The 21,242-nt window shown below is 52.2% G+C and overlaps 1 protein-coding gene across 2 annotated transcripts in view; it reads left to right on the plus strand.

Moving 5' to 3' along the window:
- SCN8A (sodium voltage-gated channel alpha subunit 8) overlaps positions 1 to 21,242 on the plus strand; it is a 46,661-nt gene that overhangs the window by 4,662 nt on the left and 20,757 nt on the right. Inside the window, exons 2-12 of one of the 2 annotated variants that reach the window (XM_050331031.1) lie at positions 3,874 to 4,203; positions 9,568 to 9,685; positions 11,301 to 11,391; positions 11,587 to 11,715; positions 13,483 to 13,574; positions 16,945 to 17,166; positions 17,522 to 17,585; positions 17,967 to 18,108; positions 18,756 to 18,962; positions 19,170 to 19,457; positions 20,063 to 20,422. In XM_050331031.1, the coding sequence (XP_050186988.1) occupies positions 3,928 to 4,203; positions 9,568 to 9,685; positions 11,301 to 11,391; positions 11,587 to 11,715; positions 13,483 to 13,574; positions 16,945 to 17,166; positions 17,522 to 17,585; positions 17,967 to 18,108; positions 18,756 to 18,962; positions 19,170 to 19,457; positions 20,063 to 20,422 (1,989 nt within the window). In that variant the 5' untranslated portion in view covers positions 3,874 to 3,927. Of the gene's footprint in view, positions 1 to 3,873; positions 4,204 to 9,567; positions 9,686 to 11,300; positions 11,392 to 11,586; positions 11,716 to 13,482; positions 13,575 to 13,710; positions 13,803 to 16,944; positions 17,167 to 17,521; positions 17,586 to 17,966; positions 18,109 to 18,755; positions 18,963 to 19,169; positions 19,458 to 20,062; positions 20,423 to 21,242 lie in introns of both variants that reach the window. The other variant, XM_050331032.1, reaches the window with a different exon arrangement.

Here is a 21,242-nt window from a genome sequence, read left to right on the forward strand (position 1 = left end):
TCAAGTTTTCAAGGCCAGGTTGGACAGGACTTGAGGCATCCTGGGCTGGGGGAAGTTGTCCCTGCCCATGGAGGGGGGTGGAACAAGATGGGCTTTGAGGTATTTCCTCCTCCTTCCACTATCCAGCAACAAATATGCCATGAGAGCTCCCTCCTTCTCCACAGCCTGTTGCATCACTGAACCTTTTCATTGATAAAATTGGCCTGGTCTGGGCACAGGAGTCTCTGCAGATGGGGATCAGCCACTTCCAGCCATGGATGTTCCCATGCAGGGATATTTTGGGTTGGCTTGAAGGTTTTTAGGCTCTCCTGCAGCAGAATTTCAGGGGGATGTTCATCTCCACTGTGTTTTCCTTCCTGCCCTGCCCCTCATGTTGGGATCAGAGCCACGTGTGCCCGTGTGGGTTATATAAAAATTCACATAGAAGGTCTCTCTCTTACTCCAAGTCACCCTGTGAATGGCTGAGTCTTGATAACTAATAAAGGAAGAAATGTGTTAAAGCAAGGAAATTGCCTCAAAAGTGGTTTTTTTTTTTTTTAATTTATTTTGACAATCAGCCTGAATAATTTATTGGAATATTTCATAATGTACCAGTAAATGGACTGCTGGGAACATTTAGAAAAAATAATTAAGTCTCAGCAACTGGGCCCCTCCGTGCAGTGGTTTCTGGTGGGAAGTCGCTGAGGTTTGGAAAATGTGGGTGTAAATACACAGTCTGGGCCTGGGGACTTGTGTGCACCCAACTCCAAGGGCCCAGGATAAACCCCTGGGCCCCCCCCAGCAGCACTGGGTGTCATTCCCAATGCATTATCCATGGATCCACAACCCACCCCCTCTCCTCCTGCCCTCACCTGGAGAGGCCGAGGCTGTGCCGCAGTTTTGGGAACGTTCCTCTTGCTGGAGGTTGAAGAACCCCCAAAGGGCCGAAAGGAACCCTGGCATTTATCCCCACTGATTCCTGCTGTCCCAGCAGGACCATTCCTGCTTGGAAAATAACAGGGACAAGGTTTGGGGTTTTTTTGGCCTCCAGAGGCTTTGCCAGGAGGAGCAGCTCAGGCCACGTGTGCCAGGGAGGCGACTTCATTGATGGGGATGAGCCACGCAGTGAATTCTGCCCATCCCCTTAGTGGGGGATTATTTATTGGCCAAACAAACAAAGCCAGGACAGGCAAGAACTTCCCAGGCAGTGAAACCCTCAGGTCGGTGTTGTGTGTTGATATTAAGCAAGTGGCAGCCCTGTAAGTGATTCCAAAGTGCCAGAACACAGGGAGGCTGCTGCCACGTGCAGCTGGGAGCCAGAGTTGGGGGCTGGTTGGTTGGTTTGGGTTTTGTGCTTTGCCTTTTAATGGAAAGTTGAGTCGGTGCCTCCAGTTGTGGGTTGTGTAATTGTGCACAAATTCCTTCGTGCCTTCATTTTTTTTTTTCCCCCTTTTTTTTTTTTTCTGCTGTGTCCCTGAGCTACTTTGGTTTCTAAATTCAGGCCTTACATATTTATCTGTGCCATTCAATTAGACCACATCCCCAATGCTGCTCTATAGTTTCACAGTATGTGGGAAATTTGGTAATTAAATGCATGCAAATGCTGCAAGAATAGAATAAATTAATTTTCCTTAATATCAGCAGGCCACTGGGTGATTTCTCAGAGATAATGTGACCAAGATTCTGCTTTTTCTCTCCCCTTTTACCATCTTTCTTTGAGTCTTTACTGTTATTACTTTAGGAATACCTGGCCAGGTTTGTGGGAAGAGAATCCCAGCCTGGCCACGCTGTGGGATTACATAAGGAGGGGGATCCATCCGTCAGGTTTTTCAGATCTCCAGATAAAACCTGAGCTGGGAACAGCATTTAATGCCCACAGGTGAGGGGCAGCTTTGGATTGGTGTGTGGATCAGAGCCCTGGCAGAGCTGGAGTGGAGCAGTTGCAGGGAATACCCCGAGATCCCTCAGCAGGATGCTTTGGATGTTCTGGCTCCTGGAGATGCTGTGGGAAAGGCTGGCACCCCCAGGTGCTCTTAGCAAGGGCTCGGTTCTTTGTCCCTGGGGTTATTCCTGGAGCCCCCTGCCCTCCAGGGAGTGGGGCTGTCCTTTCTGGTGGGGGCTCTGAGCTTCCCTGAGCTCCTCCCGTGTGAGTTCAGCCCAACCCTCAGAGCCAGGGGCTGGGCAGGTGCCCGACCTGGTGCTGAAACAGCTGCATTTTAACCGTTCAGCCCCACGGCCGTGCTTTGCAAGGGATTTGAAAGTCATCCTTCCAGAGATCCCAGCTCTCTGATATCTGCCTGGGTGCTGTGCTTGTGTTGCCTTAAAAGCTCTGACCTTACCGGCGATTTTTTTCCCCTCTTTTTGAGGGACCTCATCCCACGTAGCTTTTGTGTCCTCGTGGCTCTCCTGCCTCTCCTGTCGGGTCTGGTGTCTGGGTCCCTCCCCGAGCGCCGTGGCGGGGCTGGGTTCTCTTCCAGCCTGCAGCACTGCAGTGCTGTTGCATCAGTGCAGGCTTTCTGTCATCCCTCTCCTCCCTTGGCCTCCTCCCGGAGCGAGAACAGCCTGCCTGCCGAGGGACCAGCGGCTCGGAAATGCAGGATATTCCTGCTGCTGGTTCTGGAGCGAGAGCTTGGCACGAGGAGCGGAGCTGCAGAGGGTCTGTGGGCGGCTGCATTCCGAGGAACCAACTTCCTCACGGCTCTGCTTTTTGGGGAGAGTGGGTGGAGGAGCACGAGGGGCTCCTGCAGGGGTGGGGCAAACCCTGGCAGGGTGGAAGCTCTGCGAGCTCGTCCTCACCCCTGCTCTGCACCCCTTCCCCTCCCTTTTATCTCCCTCTGTGTTGCATCTGATGCAAAGAAGACCCAGTGTCTAAGCCACATGTCGGAGAAATTTAACTTTCAGAAATGACTCTTGTGCTTGATCAAGGTATTTTAAAATTGTTTCATTCCTGTGGCCCGATATGAATCGTTGCCCTGATAATTGAGAGAGTCCTCATGGAATGGTTTCGGTCAGGAGGGACCTTAAAGACCGTAAATTCCACCCCCTGCCACGGGCAGGGACACCTTCCACTGGCCCAGGCTGCTCCAACCTGGCCTTGGACACTCCCAGGGATGGGGCAGCCCCAGCTTCCCTGGGCAGCCCATGCCAGGGAGGATTTTTTGGGAATGCTCAGTGCACTCCTCTCCCGTTGGCACCGAGTTCCTCCTGTGGGTACCGGGGAGAGCTTTGCTGAACACCCCGTTAGCAGAGCGAGGAATGTGCTGGTGCCCAGCCCAGGTTAGACCTTGTCCAACCCCAGCTGGCTGGGAATTTTGCCTGATAATCCGTTTGCCTGAGAGCAGTGAGCGGTGGAACCATTTCTGCGGGAAAACAGCGGGGTTGGTGACGGAGTCGCTTTTCAGAATGGTTTTTGTAGAACAGTTTGTGGTCAGGAGGACCCAAAATTGGGTTGGTCACCCGTGGGAGAGCCGGGTCTGTGTGGTGCTTCTCCTGTCATAGGTGAGGTGGGTGGGAATGGGCAGGTTCAGCTGTGTCCAGCCTTGGTGGAGCTTGTTTGGGGACTGAAACAGCAGCTTGGCTGCCTCGTTCCTGTCATAGAACCAGGAACATTTGGATGGTGCTCTCAGGGACAGGGTGGGACTGCTGGGAAGGGTCCTGTGCAGGACTGGGGGACAGGGCGGGATTGTTGGGGTGTCCTGAGCAGGACTCTCAGGGATTTTTGGGATGTCCTGTGCAGGGCCGGGAGTTGGACTGGACGATCCCTGTGGGTCCCTCAGCGTGTCTCTGATCCCGAGGGGGTTTGAAGGCCGCACTCCCCGTGGCTCTGCCCTGCTGTCTGTCTGTCTGTCCGTCCATCCGTGCCCGTTCTGACATCCCTTCTTTCCACCTCTCCAGAGCTGACCTGCCCGGGGTGCAACATCGCTAAAGAAGCTGCTGCAGGATGAAAAGATGGCAGCGCGGCTGCTCGCACCACCAGGCCCCGAGAGTTTCAAGCCCTTCACTCCGGAGTCCCTGGCCAACATCGAGAAACACATCGCCGAGCTGAAGAAGAAGCAGCGCTCCAAGCAGGACAGCAGCCACCGCGATGACGACGAGGACAGCAAACCCAAACCAAACAGTGACCTCGAGGCGGGGAAGAATTTGCCTTTCATCTACGGGGACATCCCGAAAGGGCTGGTCGCTGTGCCGCTGGAGGACTTTGACCCTTATTACATGACCCAGAAAGTGAGTCTGGCGACAAAGGAGCCGCTAAAGCACCTTGTTTTTTCATTCCCCCCCTCCTCAGGAAGTGGCAGGTTTGGGTATGGTTGGAGCAGAAGACCGAGAATGGAGTTCTTGGATGGGGCTGGTTTGGTTTGTTATGTGGGTTTTTTTTTTTTAATGATGTTTAATTGATGTTATGTGATTGGTTTTAACTGATATCCTAAGGCCGGTCTTTAAGGATGGAGTTAAGAAAACGAGGTCTGGAAAGTAAAAATAGATCAAGTTGTGCTAATGTGCCAATTTTAGGCCTAAGGAGAATGGAACTGGGGGGCACCAGTGGTGGTCTGAGCGTGTGTTCCATCCCTTGCACAGAATTCAGTCTGAAAGGGGTGGTTGCAAAGCAGTGGGACACAGAATCGTGGCAGAAAAGGAGCGGGAGAAACTAATTAACTGGCTGCCACCTTGAGAATTTTTACTCTTAAAATATTTGCAATCAAGGGGATGTGGCAGGAGGCATTTGTGGGGTTTATTCAGGAGTAGCGTCCTGAGGGGAGCAGTGAGTTGGGAAACTGCTGGAGATGGAGGGGAGGGACCTGCTGGTCACAGATTTCCTCAGAAGGCTGAAACTGAGGTTCTTGGCTGTTCATTTTCATTACTTTCCTCGATGCAACTTTAATTGGAGCAAGCTGAGATAGGTGCCATCCCTGACTGAGGCTCAGCTGTCACGGGAGGAGCTGCAGGTCTGGCCCCTGGGTGGCAGGAGCTGTGATGTGACTGGGGACAGTTGGCTGTGTGTGAAATCCCTGTCCTGGGTGACAGATGAGTTTGTGTCGGGACAGAAGTTTGTGCCACGCTCGGAAGGGACTCCGAGACTGGCAGGGCGTCATTCCCAAGGGATCAGCTGGATTTGGGTGTAACCAGCTGCTCTTTCCTGCATTTGTGGTGCTGAGCTGTGTTGGGGTGCTGGGAGCAGGATCTGGCTCAGCACAGGGCTGTGGAATTCAGTGGGGGATGTGTGTTGGCTCCCAGGTGATGTGCTGCTTCAGGACATGCATTGCCAGGAGCTCCTGGGGGAAAAAGGCACCCTAGTTATCCTCAGGAATATTTTTTTCTTTATCAACCCATTATTTTATTAAACCAGTCTGGTGTTCCCTGGTTTTTGGTGAGAGCAGCTCATGCTGGAAGGGACCTTAAAGCTCATCCAGTCCCACCCCCTGCCGTGGGCAGGGACACTTTCCACTATCCCAGGCTGCTCCAGCCTGGCCTTGGGCACTCCCAGGGATCCAGGGGCAGCCACAGCTCCTCTGGGCACCCTGTGCCAGGGCATCCCACCCTCCCAGTCCCTTTACCCCCTCCTGCTCCATCCAGCTCCAGGTTTGCCTCCCAGCACAAGGCTATTAATAAACCTTTCATTTCTAGGGAAAAAAAAATAAGCCCCTCTCCCATCCCTGAAAGCCTCTGTCCCACCTCCAGGAGCACCTGAGGCTCCTCGAGGAGCCTGCTCGTGGTGTGGAGATGGAGGGAAGGTTCTGGAGATGGGAGGCAAACCCACCCAGCCCTGTGTGTGCCATGCTGGGAGCAGGGCCTGGCTCTTCCCACAAACACTGGATTCCTGCTCTGTTCCTTTCCATCTGTCTCGCTGTGGCCATTCCTTAGGTGTGCCCTTCCTGCTGCTTCCCACAGGCAGTGACTTCCCACCAAGTGGTTTTTTTTTTTCTTTAAGGCCATTAAAAAAAGGCCCTTCTCTGAATCATCAGGAATCTGCTTGAATCATGGGAAGTTTTCCAAGATTTTTCCTCCCCCCCCCGTCTCCCCTCTCTCCAGAAGGCTTTGCATCACAGGTCTTTGCTTCTGCAGCGTGCACGGGGACGAATCAGCTGCTGGCTTTTCCTTGCGGGAGGACACGGTGATCTTGGTTTCCCTGAGGAAACTGAAACTGCATTTTAACCGAGCAGCTCTGAACTTCCACTGGCCTCTTAACTGATATGCAAAGGAGAAACAGAGGGACGTGGGAACAGGGAGTCCCAAGTCCTGGGTCTGGGGGGTTCTGTTCCCAGGTGGTTTTGTCCGAGGAGCTGCGTTTTGCAAAATGGGAGTCCCAGAATCCTGGGGATCCTTGAGGTTGGAAAAGCCCTCCAGGACCATCGAGTCCGACCTGTGACCCATCCCTGCCTTGTCACCCAGCCCAGAGCACCGAGTGCCACGTCCAGGCTTTTCCCAGGCCGGGGTTGTTTTCCTCAAGCACCTGCCCTGGGTAGGAACCTCACCCTTGCTGCAGGACAGGGGGGAAGGTGCTCCTGCAATTGCCTCCATTTATAAGGCTCCTTGAATATTCTGGGAGTTGAGACTTAGGTGGGTGGATCCCAGTGGGAAAAGGAAGGCTGTCCACACATCCATGAGCATCCATGAGGCCGGAGTGGGACGTCCGAGGTCACCTCCTGCCGGCAGCTGAGCACCTGAGGATCTCTCCAGGTTTCGTGCCAGTGGAGTGACTTGCAGCTTCCCCAAGTCACATGCCCGGTTTGGAAATGGGCCCTCGGGTCCAGAATGTCACCTTGGCTGAGTGGGCCCGGGACAGTGTCAGGGAGGAGAGGGCCCAGCATCTGCAGGGACAGGGGGTGGCTCTGCCAGGTCACGGCACCGCTTGGGGCTTTGCACTCCAGTCAGAACCACCTCAAAAACTCAGCCTTTTGTCCTGGTTCCCAGAGTCTCCTCTGCCTTTTCCAGATCTTCCAGTGCTGAGGCAATATTGGCCACGATCTTTGCTGTGCAAAGTCAAAAATGTTTTGATTAAAACCCCCCCAAAAAGCCGGTACTTCCCTGTGAACTTCCACCTTCCCACGTGCCAACAAAATCCAGGAGAGCTCCCTGCGTGAGCAGCCCCAGCCTCTGCTTTCCAGGTCTTGCTTCAGGAGGTTTTTTTAATTCCACTCCTTGTCTCCAATTGACTTAAAAGGAGCAGGAAAAGTGGGAAAGGAGAAGATTGCAGGAAGGGAAGTGTGATCCCTGTCAGTCCTCTCTGGTGTGGGAGGGAAGGCAGAGGGGGATGGAGCTGCTGGCTGTGTGTGGATCCAGCCCCGAGGGTCCCAGCTGGGCTCAGGGAATGCCGGGTGTGGCACGGCCAGGGAAGGGATGGAATCTCTGCTGCCACCCCCTAAATCTGCACCACAAGGATGGAGGATCCCCCCTGCCCTGCTGGGGACGAGCCCAGCACAGGGGGGGTCTCTGGGCTGGGCCATGTCCAGCCTCTCCCCCCGCAGCCCCCCTAGGTCCTTCTCCCCAGGGCTGCTCTAATTCTGTCTGTGACTCCTCATCCCCCCAGAGTGCCCAAATTCCCTGGGCATTGATTTCCCAGCAGTGACTTGCTCCTTGCTCGGGGTGTCACCAGGAAGTCGTCGCTCTCCCTCCTGCTCAGCCTGGGAGTGTCAGGCCGTCATCGTGGCGCTGCTGCAGGAATGTGGTTCCATATGTTCCGAGGCTGTTCCTGGAGCTGTTTGCTTCTGAGATCTCCTGCCCACTCCCCCTCACTCTTCAGCCATCACAGAAAACCGCTCCACGTTAAACCTGCAGGAAGCAGAAGCGTTTCAGATCTTCCCAGAGCCGGAATGTTTCTTGCCATCCCTCCATCAGTTCTGTCCTGCTCTCCAGCACAAGGCACCATCTTGCAGATTAATTTAGAAAATTTGTCTTCTGGGATCCTCCTTCTTTTCATGAGCCCTGTTTCCAGGGATTTGTTAACAACACGTGGCTTTAAGGAAACTAAAGTGGACGGAGGTTTTTCCTCAGCTCTAACAGCAAACTGAGACTTTGGGAGGTTCAACCAAACACAACCATCTCTTAAACTGAGTGCAAAGTGCCTTTTTCCAGGCATCACCTTCCTCTGAGTTCTGAGCTTTTGCCTCAGCACATCTTAAAAGCTCTTAAGGATGTTCTTGGCCCGGACCCAGCAAACGTTTTAAGAGCTCGCAGCCATTTCGAAATGGAGTTTTAATATGTCAGCAGCAGAAAGAGAAGCTAAGAGAGGGTTTAAATTGCCAAGCACTTCTTGGCTTTTGGGCTTTGCTTTCTACTGATGAGACCGATGGGAGGTTTACCCAGGATTTTATGGGATACACAGGGGAATGGTGGATCTCGGAACCATCGGAATCGATGAGCAGACTGGCATTGGGGCACTTTGTCGGGGTGAGGGTTGCACTGAAAGGCCCAGGGGTGATGGGCTTTACAGGCAGGAATAATTCAACAAGTTTTATGGTCTAAAAGGAGAAATGTTGTGCAGAGCATGGAGAGAAAACAAGGAGCTGCCTTGGGTACGCTCACGGACCAGGTGAGGGACTGAGAGGGCAAGCAGGATGTGGAGCTCATGTTTGGTAGGCAGTGGGATGAAACAGCTTGGATTTCCTCCTGGAGAGGGTGGTCAGGCCCTGGAAGGGGCTGCCCAGGGAGGTGGTGGAGTCCCCATGCCTTTGTCCAGCTCACCTGGACCCACATAACGCTCAGCACAGGCACATCAGAGGTTCCACTGCTTAAAAGATGTGGGAGAGCTGGGAGCTCAGCGCTGTGCCAGGGGCATGGCAGGAGCCCAGGAGCATCCCAGTGGGGTGAGTGTCCTGCCCCAGAGCCTTGAAGAGAGGCTTGGAAAGGAATGGGATGCAAGTCCTGGGAAGCTGGCGGTGCCAGGGAAGGGAAGAGAGCTGGTTCCTAGAACTGGGTGTCCCCTGAGCACTTTGTAATGGCAGTTTTGCAGAACTTTGGGCCCTTTAGAAGGTTGTTCCGTGCCAGGGTGATCTGGTCATTAATCCGTGATGCTGCAGTTGAAGAGCTGTCCAGGGCTGTCTTTAAAGTGCTTTTGGTGGGGATGCATTAGTGGCTCTGCTAACGAAGCTTTCTCACTCCGTGCCGAACCACAACCTGATTTTTTTTGGTTTCCTTTGCAAAGAATTTACTGCTCAGAGGTCTAATCGAGCCAAACGAGCTCAGAAGACGTCGTTTCACTCGCGAGGAGGGAAATGACAAATCTCCCCAGAGGAGTCTCCTGGGGAAGCCGGTGCTGGCAGGGAGCCCTGGGGATTCCCTTGGGTTGGGCTGCAGGAACTGGGGGCTGTGCCAGCCCGGGGGGCTGGAGACGAGGCCGGGGCCGTCCTGGAGAGAACAAAAATGGGACAAATGGAGTAGAGTTATCCAGGATGTGCTGGTAGGGATGTCCAGGATGGCCTGGTGTGTCCCACTCTAATGGGAGCTTCATGAAGGAGATTATTCTTAAAAAAAAACAAAACACAAATTTACTATGGAAGTTATTTGTCCTTTTTTTTTTTTTTTTTAGTACAATTCCTGCTTTGATTCTCCTGCATTAACTCTCTCTCTCTCTCTCTCTTTGTTTCTCTGCAGACCTTTGTAGTACTAAACAGAGGGAAAACACTCTTCCGATTTAGTGCCACACCTGCCTTGTACATTTTAAGTCCTTTTAATCTGTTTAGAAGAATAGCTATTAAAATTTTGATACATTCATATCCTTTTTATTACCGAGTTCTCTTTGCCTTTGTGTGTTCCTTGAAAATCTCTTCCCTGTCAAACCTCTTCCCTCCCAAATTGTCTTTTGCTCAGATTCCCATCTGTGACTGACAGTCCTGCACCCAGGGGAGGTGGATTGGCCTCAGAACATGCACAAAAACCTGCTTTTTTTGTATGAAAAGTTCCTGTCCTTAAGCCACATGCAGTGAAGGAAACTTCTCCTTTGTTTTCCCTGTGTCCATTCTCCCATCCCACACACGTGGGTGAGTTTGGGAACAGATGTGATTTAAGGTTGTGTTTCCTGTGAAGAGGAGCTGAGCTTTAACAGCTGCTGAAATGGTTAAACAGAACTGAAATGGATTTAAAAAAAGACTAAATATGAAATAGAATAATTATCTGGAGAAGGAGCCAGAGCCACCTTGTCTGTCATTAGACACTGCCTGATTTCTTGCTCTTTTGGCATCCCTAGAACATCCTCCTAATGGCAAAGCTTTTCCAAAAGGCAGCTCCAGTGGCTTTGGAAGCATCAGCTGATGGTGTTTTAGGAGGAAAAAATGTCTGTATGGATCGAGCTGCTCTGCCCTGTTTATTTATTTATTTTAGATAGTGAATCCAAAGCAGAAAACACCTTCACTGGCTGGTCCTGTGCCCTCCATTCCTGCTTCTCAGGTGGAGAAAAAGCCTTTCCATCTTTTCAGAGTGGACTTGGGAATGTTTCCTTTGGCTCTGTGTGAGTTCTCGTGGCCTCTCCTCCCCCCTGGATGGCTGGGCTGCAGCCAAGGGATGCAGATTGTCAGGCTGAGCCCAAGATGCTGCTGGAGGCTCTTGGGTCTTGCTCTAAGATCTGTTGGAGTCTCCTTAAATAATTTTGGAAGTCAAGCAGCTTTGGGTCCGGGCTGGATTTCACCGCTGTGCTAATAATTCAGTGGTTAAAATCCACTTCTGATTGGGAAGTTGTGCTGCAGCCTCCTCAAATCAGTCACCAGCACCAGATCCCAAACACACAGAGGGAGCAGAAAGCTTTGGAAAGACTCCTGGGGTTTTCTCCAGGCTAAAATCCTGGTGTCTGTGTGTTCCCCACGGGCTGGAATTATTTGGGGAGACATTTTTCATTTAGGCATGGGACTTTACTTTTAATTACTAAGTCAAATAGAAGATAAATTGAACAGTGACATAAAATACTATTTCTATACTAGAAATGTATAATATAGTATATAAATAGTATATATATAGTATGTCAATAGTATATATAATATATAAATAGTATATATATAGTATGTCAGTAGTATGTATAGAATATAAATATATATATAGTATGTAAATGGTATATATATTATATAAACAGTAAATATATAGTAGAGAAATTATATATAAAATATTACATATTTTATATAATAATTATATAATATACATGATATGTTGTGTGTTATATTATATATTATATTTAGTATATAATATATAAACAGCCTTATTTCCCATGAGTGCTGGAAGCATCTCGGCCCTTATTGTGCCTGCAAATGGTTGAGTGTTCCTGCACTCCGTGATTTTTGGGGACCAGAGGGGGATGTAAAGAGCCACCACGTGTCCCTTTGCTCCTTGACTTTGCCCCACAGTATTTAGCATGATCATTATGTGCACTATTTTGACCAACTGTGTATTCATGACTTTTAGTAACCCGCCCGAATGGTCCAAGAATGTGGAGTAAGTACCGAGTCTTGTGCTGTAAGAACCTCCCAGAACTCTGAATTCCTTCCCTGCTCCTCCCCCTCTTTGTTTGCACGGACACCTCATCCCTCAGAGCCCTTTTGTTTGCACGGAAGGGTTTGCCATTCCCATTTTTTTTGGGGGGGGGTTCAAATGCCCTTTCTCAGCCCGTGTCTCTCTGCCCGCCCTCAGGTACACCTTCACTGGGATTTACACCTTTGAATCACTCGTGAAAATCATTGCCAGAGGTTTCTGTATAGATGGCTTCACCTTCCTGCGGGACCCTTGGAACTGGCTGGATTTCAGTGTCATCATGATGGCGTGAGTTGTGTTTCCACAGCTGTGGGGACCTGTGGGGTGAGGGGGGGTTTGTGAAAGGAACAGGAGATTTCTGCCCTGATTTTTCCAAAGGAGGCTTTGGCCCGGTGGAATCTCAGCTCCAGACTGTGACAACGTGGAGCTGGTGGAGCTGCTGCTGCAGAAAATTAGGATTTTCTGAGACTTGCCTGTGCTAATCAAGGTTTTAGATGGCTCAGGTGCCAGAGGGGCTGGTCAGTGTAGGACCAGGAGCCAAATATCTTTAAATTCCGGTCTCTACCGCTCCTTCCTCCTTGGGCTGGTGTTTTAAATATTCCTGGGCTGCAGCTGGAGGTTGGACAGTCATCACCCCATTAATAACCCACTAATAATCCATTAATAACCTGTGGTTCTTAACCCATTTCCCAAGGAAGGAAATCACTTGGTTTTCCTTCCTCATTATTTCCTCTCCTGCCAGATCAGCTCCCCCTGGGCTGATACTGAGGATCATGGGGATGTTGAGTCCCATCAGGACTGGTTTTTTTCCTTAATTCCTGTTTTTTATTTTGCCCTGAGGTGATCCTGGCTCAGGTTCAGTCCTGCTGATGGAAACCAGGCCCGTGTCAGTGGTCCCTGAGTTGCTGGTGGAAGGGATATTTTCCCCCTTTGCATTTATTTTTGGGATACTGCAGGTGCACATTGTTGGGCTCCCGTGGTCACCGAGGTCTGAGGGAACAGGGAAAGGGGGGATGATCAAACCTACCTGTGGCCCAGAAACAGGGAGCATAAAGGATTAAAATGAAGGATGCTGATTAAAATGAAGGATGCTAATGAAAGTGGAGGATGCTAATCAAAGCAAAAGATGATCATGTTTTATTAAAAACGTGGAGCAAAAATACCTGAAACCCCTGAACTGAGGAATCATGAAACCACGGAATCCTGGGATGGTTTGGGGTTGAGAGGGACCTTAAAGCTCATCCAGTTGCACCCCGTGCCACGGGCAGGGACACCTTCCACTAGACCAGGGTGCTTAGGGTGGTGCCACCAGGTCTCCTCACACGTGTGACACTCCTACAGTTGCTTTCTGCAGAGGTGGCATTGAATTTTCGAGTCCCACATAGGAAGTTTGGGGCACCACAACGCAAAAAAAGATGTAAAGCTGTTGCAGAGGGTCCAAAGGAGGGACACAGGGATGGGGAAGGGTCTGGAGGAGCAGCTGAGGGCACTGGGGTTGTTCAGCTGGAGGAGACTGAGGGGAGACTCCTCAGGGTCTGCAGCTCCTCCTGAGGGGCAGCTCCAAGCTCTGCTCTCTGTGAGCAGGGACAGGACCCAGGGAAGGGCTGGAGCTGTGCCAGGGCAGGCTCAGGTTGGATTTTAGGGAAAGGTTCTTCCCCCAGAGGGTGTTTGGGCACTGAACAGGCTCCCCAGGGCAGTGGGCACAGCCCCAAGGCTGCCAGAGCTCCAGGAGCATTTGGACAGGGTGGGATTGTTGGGGTGGGATTGTGCAGGGCCAGGACTGGATTCTGATCCTTGTGGGTCCTTCCCAGCCCAGGATATTCCATGATTCCATGATTCCAGGTGAGGATACAGGTACCTACCCGTGCACCTGGGCGAGCTGGTTGCAGAGGGGAGAGGCTTAAACCACGTTTTGCCTCTACAACTTCCCCCTCTCTCTCTTTCCGCTGCCAGCCCTGAAGGGTTTTAAATCACAAGCTGTTTCCTGCAAGCAGACGATTTTATGCACAGGGAGGTGACCCCAACGGTGCCATTAACTCTGGTTTAATTCTGCAGGTATATAACAGAGTTTGTAAACCTAGGCAATGTTTCAGCTCTGCGCACTTTCAGGGTTCTGAGAGCTTTGAAAACTATTTCTGTAATCCCAGGTAAGGCCCCGGTTGGTGTTCAGCTGTCGGGTGCAGGCCCCTGTGAGTGACGTATTGCTTTTGTCCGTAGTTGTTGTTTTATTTTGGTTGTGTGTATTGTCATGGTGTTTTTTGTGTGTGACCTCCCTCATTGCAGATATGTCACAGAGTTTGTGGAACTTGGGAATGTCTCAGCATTGAGAACTTTCAGAGTTCTCCGAGCTTTGAAAACTATCTCTGTAATTCCAGGTGAGAACCCTTCGGCGCCAAAGGCTGGGCTCGCGTGTGTCGTCTCTCCTCCACATCTCCCCTCCCTCCCTGCACTGCTCGTTCCTCAGAGATGGCACTGGGGTTTTTGGGGATGGGATTTGCAGTCTGTGTAACAGAGCAGTTTGAAATCAAGGCTCCTGGGCCACCAAATTACGGCATGAACAGGCTGTTCCTCCGCCCTCCTCTGTCCCTGGGTACGCCCCATCTCTGAAATTAAAGCCAGGCTTGCAGTTTCAGTGCAGATGAATAAAGGATCAGGCTCCCCCTCAGGCTGAGCAGTTTCTGGCTCAGGGATTTGCCCCATTGTCACCAGTGTTTCTGGAGATTTAGGAATAACTGTGTAAACCAACCGAGTGAATCCCAACTGGGATTAAAACCTTCTGCCCATTCCCTGAGCTGGACTTGGCAGGGCTGAGCCTCCCAGAGCTGCTTCTAGACCTGTAAGTCATCTGGGGGTGAGCAGGGCCCTTTTTTACTATGAGAGACACCCAGACATTATGGACTGAGAATCACAGAACTCCAGGATGGTCTGGGTTGGGAGGGACCTTTAAAGCTCATCTCATTCCGTGGGCAGGGCCACCTTCCACCTGACCAGGTCGCTCAGAGCTCTGTCCAGCCCAGCCTTAAACACTTCCTGAGCCTGAGCTCTTGTGCAGGAAAGCCTCGTGCAGGTGGTTTCTCAAAAGGGCCCCTAATTTTAAGGTCGGGCTCCAGGCTCAGCTCTCGCAGGAATCAGCAGGTTTTCAGGTGCTCAGCCTGTCTCAGGGGCAGGCACCCGAAATAATAACCCCTCAACTGCTCTCCAGGTCCTTTGGAGTCTGTTCCCTGGCAATGGAACGGTGGCTCTGCTTTCTCAGGCTGCCAGGGAAGAGCCTGTGGATTTGTAGGGCCCATCCCAGACTGCCAACCCCATCAGCTGCACCTGCCTGTTGTGCATGATGATGATGATGATGATGATGATGATGATGATGATGGTGATGCTCTGATGTGGCACCTGCTTCCCTTGCACCCAATGAGAACACACTGGGGTGATGTTCCTGCTGAGCCTCCCTTAATGTTTGGGGATATTGAAGAGCAAAGATCCCTGGGAATTGCTGCTGGCAGTGCCCTGGGCAGGTCTGAGGTGCAGCTGAGGTTCCCTCAGCCTGCTCCAGGTGGTACCTGCCTTGCTCAGAGAGAAACATCCCCGTTGAAACCAGTTTTGCCTGTGTTCTGTGTTCTGAGTGGAGATGGTGCAGCTTCAAGGAGCAGGTTCCTGACTGTGTGGCTGCCTTGTCTGCCTGTGGAAGGGAGCAGGACAGCTCAGTTCTGGATCGTTCCCTCCACAGAACTCCAAACTGATGGAACTGAATTCCGATGGCAGCGAGGGGGGTGGGACCGAGCCCTGCTAAGCTCAGCACAGTCGCTGCTCAGGGCACGATCTGCTGCCTGTTTTGATTTAATTGAAAGGGTGATTTGCCACCTGCAGCCGAGGGGACCCTCGTTTGGGTGTTGGGGACACTGAGCACACCTGGAAGTGCCAAACCCCCTGGGTATTGTGTCCCTTTCTGGGGGAGGATTGTCCAGGCTGGTTCCACAGCACAAACCTCGCCCACACCCCCCCCACACCCCGATTTTGGGACTAACAACAGGAGGAATGTAAAGCATTTGGGTAATTGGCCTTTTGGGTTATTTAATGTGAAGGCATGAAGTGCTCTTTGTGGGTTTTACTGCTGTCATTTCACAGGGAGAAAGGGATTTTCAGAATACACGGAATATCAAAATCTGAAGGGATTCCCCTTCTGCTTCAGCACATGGAATGGGAATTTTAACCCTGTGCTGAACCCATGCGGTAGTTTCAAGGGATTTTCACTGTTGGCCCTTGAGTCCTTGCACTGAATTGTCTGATGCCTCGTGGGGACACACCCCTGTCACCCCTGCATTACACAGGAGCCAGGAGAACCCGGATCTGCTGTCGCTGGAGTTGTGTTTTTTTGGAGTGCTCCTGGTTTGTTGCCAGAACTCTCCTGCTGCCAGTTTTATATCCTGGTCCCAAACCCCCCTTTTCCTGCCCTCCTGTGAAGGAGCAGCATCCCAACCAGGAACCCGAGGGCTGGTGCCTGTGGGTGCATGAGCAGAGCTGTGGGGTGAGCATGGGGCTGATGTGTCTGCCAGAACTAACAGCAAGAACCTGCTCTGGGTCGGGGCAGGGCTTTGGCATCCAGGGAAAGTTGGGGTGATGGAAGCGAAATGACATTTTGAACATGATTCCTCTGTAAGGAATGTATCTGTAATTGTATTTATGAATCTTTGTGTTCCTGACATGGCTCAAACCTCTGGTGGTGCAGAAAGGGAAGGGTGGAAGGGACCAAGGATTGTGGTCAGGGATTTATTGTGGGATATTTGTGTGGCCTCAGCCAGAGCCTTGGATCTGACTGACCCCAAATCCAGCTGGATTTGTGATTTATGTTTTCTTTCCTCCTTCCTCCCTTCCCTGCTCATTTGTAAGGTATAGAATTATCCTTCCAAGCAGTAGAAAGGCTGATTAAAGGGCCCTAATTCCTTGTTGCTTTAAATCCTGCCCTGGCTGTAACAACCCCCACCATCCAAATGGGAAATTCAGCTCCCACAGGGGAAGGGAAGTGCTGGGACAGTTTAGATGAGCAGGAGAACCCCAGGATGGGAGAGTTTAGAGGTGTTTGATCTCTGTGAGCTGTTGCAGCCTGTGCCAGCGAGCCCCAGCTCGAACCCGGCCGGCCGTGCCCATGAGGGGTTTGTGGCAGCAAATCCCAAGTTTAAAATCCCTGTTTGACACACCCTTTGTGTGCAGGGCAGCGATTCCTGAGCACATCTCTCAGCCTGGCTGCGGAGCTCAGGCGTTCTCAGGGACAAACGCTGGGCTTTGGGTTTGTTCTGCCCGCTGCTCGTTCCCCACCAAACCCCTGAGCCGGTTCCTCCATCCCGCTTTTGTGCCAGCTGGAAAACCCAACCCCACACACGTGGTGGGTCCCAGGAGCCCCCCCAGTCTGTAGCCAGGACCTTTCCCACCGTAGAGGTGTTAGAAGGTGCTGTATGGTGTGGGATTGGCAGCTGTGGTTTCCCCCTGCAGGGGTGATTTCCAGTCTCCTTTCCCTCTCCGCAGGCTTGAAGACCATCGTGGGTGCCCTCATCCAGTCCGTGAAGAAGCTGTCGGATGTGATGATCCTGACAGTTTTCTGCCTCAGTGTCTTTGCCCTCATTGGGCTCCAGCTGTTCATGGGCAATTTGAGGAACAAGTGTGTGATTTGGCCAATTAATGTGAACGAGACCTTCCTGGATAACGGCTCCAGGGGCTTCGACTGGGAGGAATACACCAACAACATGTGTAGGTGTTTCTGCACTGGGGCTCCCCAAAACCTCCTCCTCCTCCGGCTCAGGGAGGTGCCCACGATTTCCAGCGTGGTTTGTGTCCCTTTGTGCAGCGAAAACCCCCCGTGCTCAGAGAATTTTCAGCTTCCTAGAACACCTGTTAGGGTGTTTCTAGAGGGGTTCACCCTTTTGAAGAGTTTGGCTGTGCTCTCTGAGCTGAGTATTTTGTCCACAATTTATTTTTACCAATAAATTTCTCAGCAGGGGATTTGGGGGGCTCTCAAGTGAAGGGTTTTATGGTGCTGTAGTCTGTTAAATCTTCAAACTCCTCACTTCTTTGCCTGTAATCTCTACATTTCCATCCTCTTCAGCAAATTTTTACATCATTCCTGGTGCCTCGGATCCTCTGCTCTGTGGTAACAGCTCGGATGCAGGGTGAGTGCTGAGCTCCATTGCTGGCTAAATTTGGATATTCCAAAGCCCTTGGAATATCCCCTGTCTCTTCCTTTGTTGGTTCTGCTGTTATTTCACCAGCTTTCAAATTTCTGCCTCTGCCTGTGAATCCACTGCTAGTGCAGAGGGTTTTCCACATCGCCTCAGGGGGCAGGTGGTGCCAGTGGCATCGTCTCCCTCTGAATCCAACCTTGGGGATCCTCAGGGGAGGGCGGGTGGAGGCTCAGAAATGGGAACTTGCCCTGTGCTGTTGCCTCCAGTTGTTTTTTCACCCCGGCCTTCAGCTCTAAAGGCCCTTTTGGCCAAAGCTGGTGCCTCTTTGTCCCCTCCCCGCGCCCTGACCTGGCTGTTGTCCCTCCCCAGCCAATGTCCAGAGGGATACACGTGCATGAAGGCGGGACGGAACCCCAACTACGGCTACACGAGCTTCGACACCTTCAGCTGGGCCTTCCTGGCTTTATTTCGCCTTATGACTCAGGACTTCTGGGAAAACTTGTATCAATTAGTGAGTAAATGCCTCGCTCCTGCCTCGCACACCACGAGGATTCGGGGATGGAACGGGGAAGGGAAAGGGGAGCAGCTTTGTTTTGTTCCCTTTGTCTAAAGGAGGAGCTGCACAGTGAGGTGCTGGGTTTGAGGGGGAAGGGGACGTCACCTGGCAGCAGGTGTTGGGCTTGGAGTCCAGAAGGGCTGGTGGGTCCAGCTGAGCTGTGAATTAATTCTGGAGGAGCCTGAGCTGCGGGAGCTGGGGGGAGCTCGGCTGTGCTCACAGGAGGTGCTCAGGCCCTTTGGAGGGCTCAGATGTTCCCTGTGACCTGAGGGGGGTTTGGGGACTCGAGGAAATGGCTTTTTCCTCGCTTTGGTTTGTTTTGAGGGACCCTGAGCTGTGGGTTTCACTCTGTACCCCTGAACCCCTTTCAGTTTGCATCCCTTGGCTGTTCCCTCAGGAGAGGAAGGGGGATGTCCCCTTTTGTGTTCAGTCTGCAGCTTCCCAGTGCTCTGCAGGGGAAGTGCTGAGCTGGAAATACTCAGCACTGCTGGATTTCCTCAGAAACATTCAGGTCAAGGGGCTGGCTCGTGCATCGTGTGTCACCCTGGAATCGCCTCCCTGTCCCTTCTTCTCATCCCTCTGCCTTTATTTGCCACTCCCAGACCTTACGAGCGGCAGGAAAAACCTACATGATCTTCTTTGTGCTGGTGATCTTCGTGGGGTCCTTCTACCTGGTGAACCTGATCCTGGCTGTGGTGGCCATGGCCTACGAGGAGCAGAACCAGGCCACGCTGGAGGAGGCGGAGCAGAAGGAGGCAGAATTCAAGGCCATGTTGGAGCAGCTGAAAAAGCAGCAGGAAGAGGCACAGGTGAGAAAGGAAGGAAGAAATTCCTCCCTGTGAGGGAGGATTTAACAAATCCTGGCTGCAAGTTCCTTCCAAGAGAGAGAATAAACCCCTCAGTCCTGCCCCAAAGACTTGTGCTCACTGAGCCAAACTCTTTTCTCAGAGCAGAAAATGGAGCATTAATCGTGGAAAGATGTGATTTATTTTCCCTTCTCTTGCCTCCACCCTCAGGCTGCTGCCATGGTCACCTCGGCCGGGACAGTCTCTGAAGAAGCTGTGGAAGATGATGGTGGGGGGAGGATGTCCAGGAGCTCCTCAGAGATTTCCAAGCTCAGTTCCAAGAGCGCCAAGGAGCGTCGGAACAGGAGGAAAAAGCGGAAGGACAAGGAGCTGTCGGAGGGAGACGAGAAGTGTGACACTGAGAAGGTGTTCAAGTCGGAATCCGAGGATGGCATGAGGAGGAAAGCGTTCAGGCTGCCGGATAACAGGCTGGGAAGGAAGTTTTCCATCATGAACCAGGTAGTTTTGGATTCCTTCACTGGTGTTTGTGCTTGCTGGAGGTCAGGGTAGTGTTCCAGTTTGGATCCTGGTTAGCACATGCCAGGATCTGCTCACAGCAGATCAGGAGGACACTTTGGGCCTGGGTTTACAGCCCTCACACGCACACTTTCCCCAGCAGGAATTGTTCCTGAGAGAAGGGAATCCAGCCAGTTAATTCCTTCACTGAGCCAGGAAGGAGCAGCTCTCACAGTGCAGCCAAGGAGCGAGGGGTGATGGTCTGGGCAGACCTGGAGAGGGGAGGGAAGCACATGGAGTGAGACTGTTCACAAGGGCCTGGAGCGCCAGGATGAGGGGGAATGGCTTCCCACTGCCAGAGGGCAGGGCTGGGTGGGATATTGGGAAGGAATTCCTCCCTGTGAGGGTGGGGAGACCCTGGCACAGGTTGCCCAGAGAAGCAAGTGTCCCATTCCAGGTTGGAGCAGCCTGGGCTGGTGGAAGGTGTCCCTGCCCGTGGAAGGGGAAGGATGGGGTGAACTTTATGGCCCCTTCCACCTCAAACCACGGTATGATTCTGTGACAGCAGCGCAGCAGCCCCGGCTCACTGTCCTTCCTTTCCCCCCCAGTCTCTCCTCAGCATCCCGGGCTCCCCGTTCCTCTCCCGCCACAACAGCAGGAGCAGCATCTTCAGCTACAGGGGCCGTTTCCGCGACCCGGGCTCGGAGAACGAGTTTGCGGACGACGAGCACAGCACGGTGGAGGAGAGCGAGGGCAGGAGGGACTCGCTGTTCATCCCCATCCGGGGCCGCGACCGGCGCAGCAGCTACAGCGGCTACAGCGGCTACAGCCAGGGCAGCCGCTCCTCCCGCATCTTCCCCGCCCTGCGCCGCAACGTCAAGAGGAACAGCACCGTGGACTGCAACGGCGTCGTGTCCCTCATCGGGGGGCCCCCCTCCAGCATGCCCGGGGGCCGCATCCTGCCCGAGGTGAGAGGGGACGGGGCGGAGCACGGCGGGAGGAGGTGCCCGAGCTCAGAGCACCTGGGGGGGATCTCCTCCCATTCCTCCTCTTCCTCTTCTCTTCCTTTTTTTCCTCTTCTCCTCTTCCTTCTACTTTCCCTTCTCCTCCTCCTTCTTCTCCTCTTCTTCCTCTTCCTCCTCTTCTTCCTCCCTTTCATTCTCCTCTTCCCCTTCCATTCCTCTTCTCCTTCCTCTTTCTCTTTCTCCTCTTCTTCCTCCCCTTCATTCTCTTTTTCCTCTTCCCCTTCCATTCCTCTTCTCCTTCCTCTTTCTTTTTCTCCTCTTCCTCCTCCTCTTCCCCCTGGAATGGATCCCAGTCCCAGCAGGATGGGTCAGCCTGTCCATCCACGGGCAGTCCTGTCCATCCTCACCAACACCTTCCACTGCCCCTTTCCTTCCTTCCCATCAGCAACCCACCCCCTCCAGCTTCCCTGGAGGAAGAAGGCTTGGAATTGAGTCCTTAATTAAAGGACTAATAATAGCAGGAGCCTCGGTGTGTTGTTGGGGCGGTTCACAGTGGAGCTGTTCAAAGCACAGGAGTGGGAAAACCAGCCCAGTTCACAGAGGGTGCTGTGAATATTCTCCACAGCGAGATAAAATATTGGAGGATTAAAGGGAAATCCAAACAATCTTTTTCCCTCTCACTGAATTTTGCAAGGAGGGCTGTTGGTAAAATAAGGGTTCTTCAAACTACTCTTTTTTAATTGTTGAGTTCTCCTTGGCTGTGGCTTTTTGTGATTAGCTGAATGAATTGGTGTTGAGAAACCTTCTGGTGGATCAACATTTC

Source organism: Myiozetetes cayanensis, unplaced genomic scaffold (assembly GCF_022539395.1).
Source record: "Myiozetetes cayanensis isolate MyiCay16 unplaced genomic scaffold, myiCay2020 scf47, whole genome shotgun sequence".
NCBI lineage: Eukaryota > Metazoa > Chordata > Aves > Passeriformes > Tyrannidae > Myiozetetes > Myiozetetes cayanensis.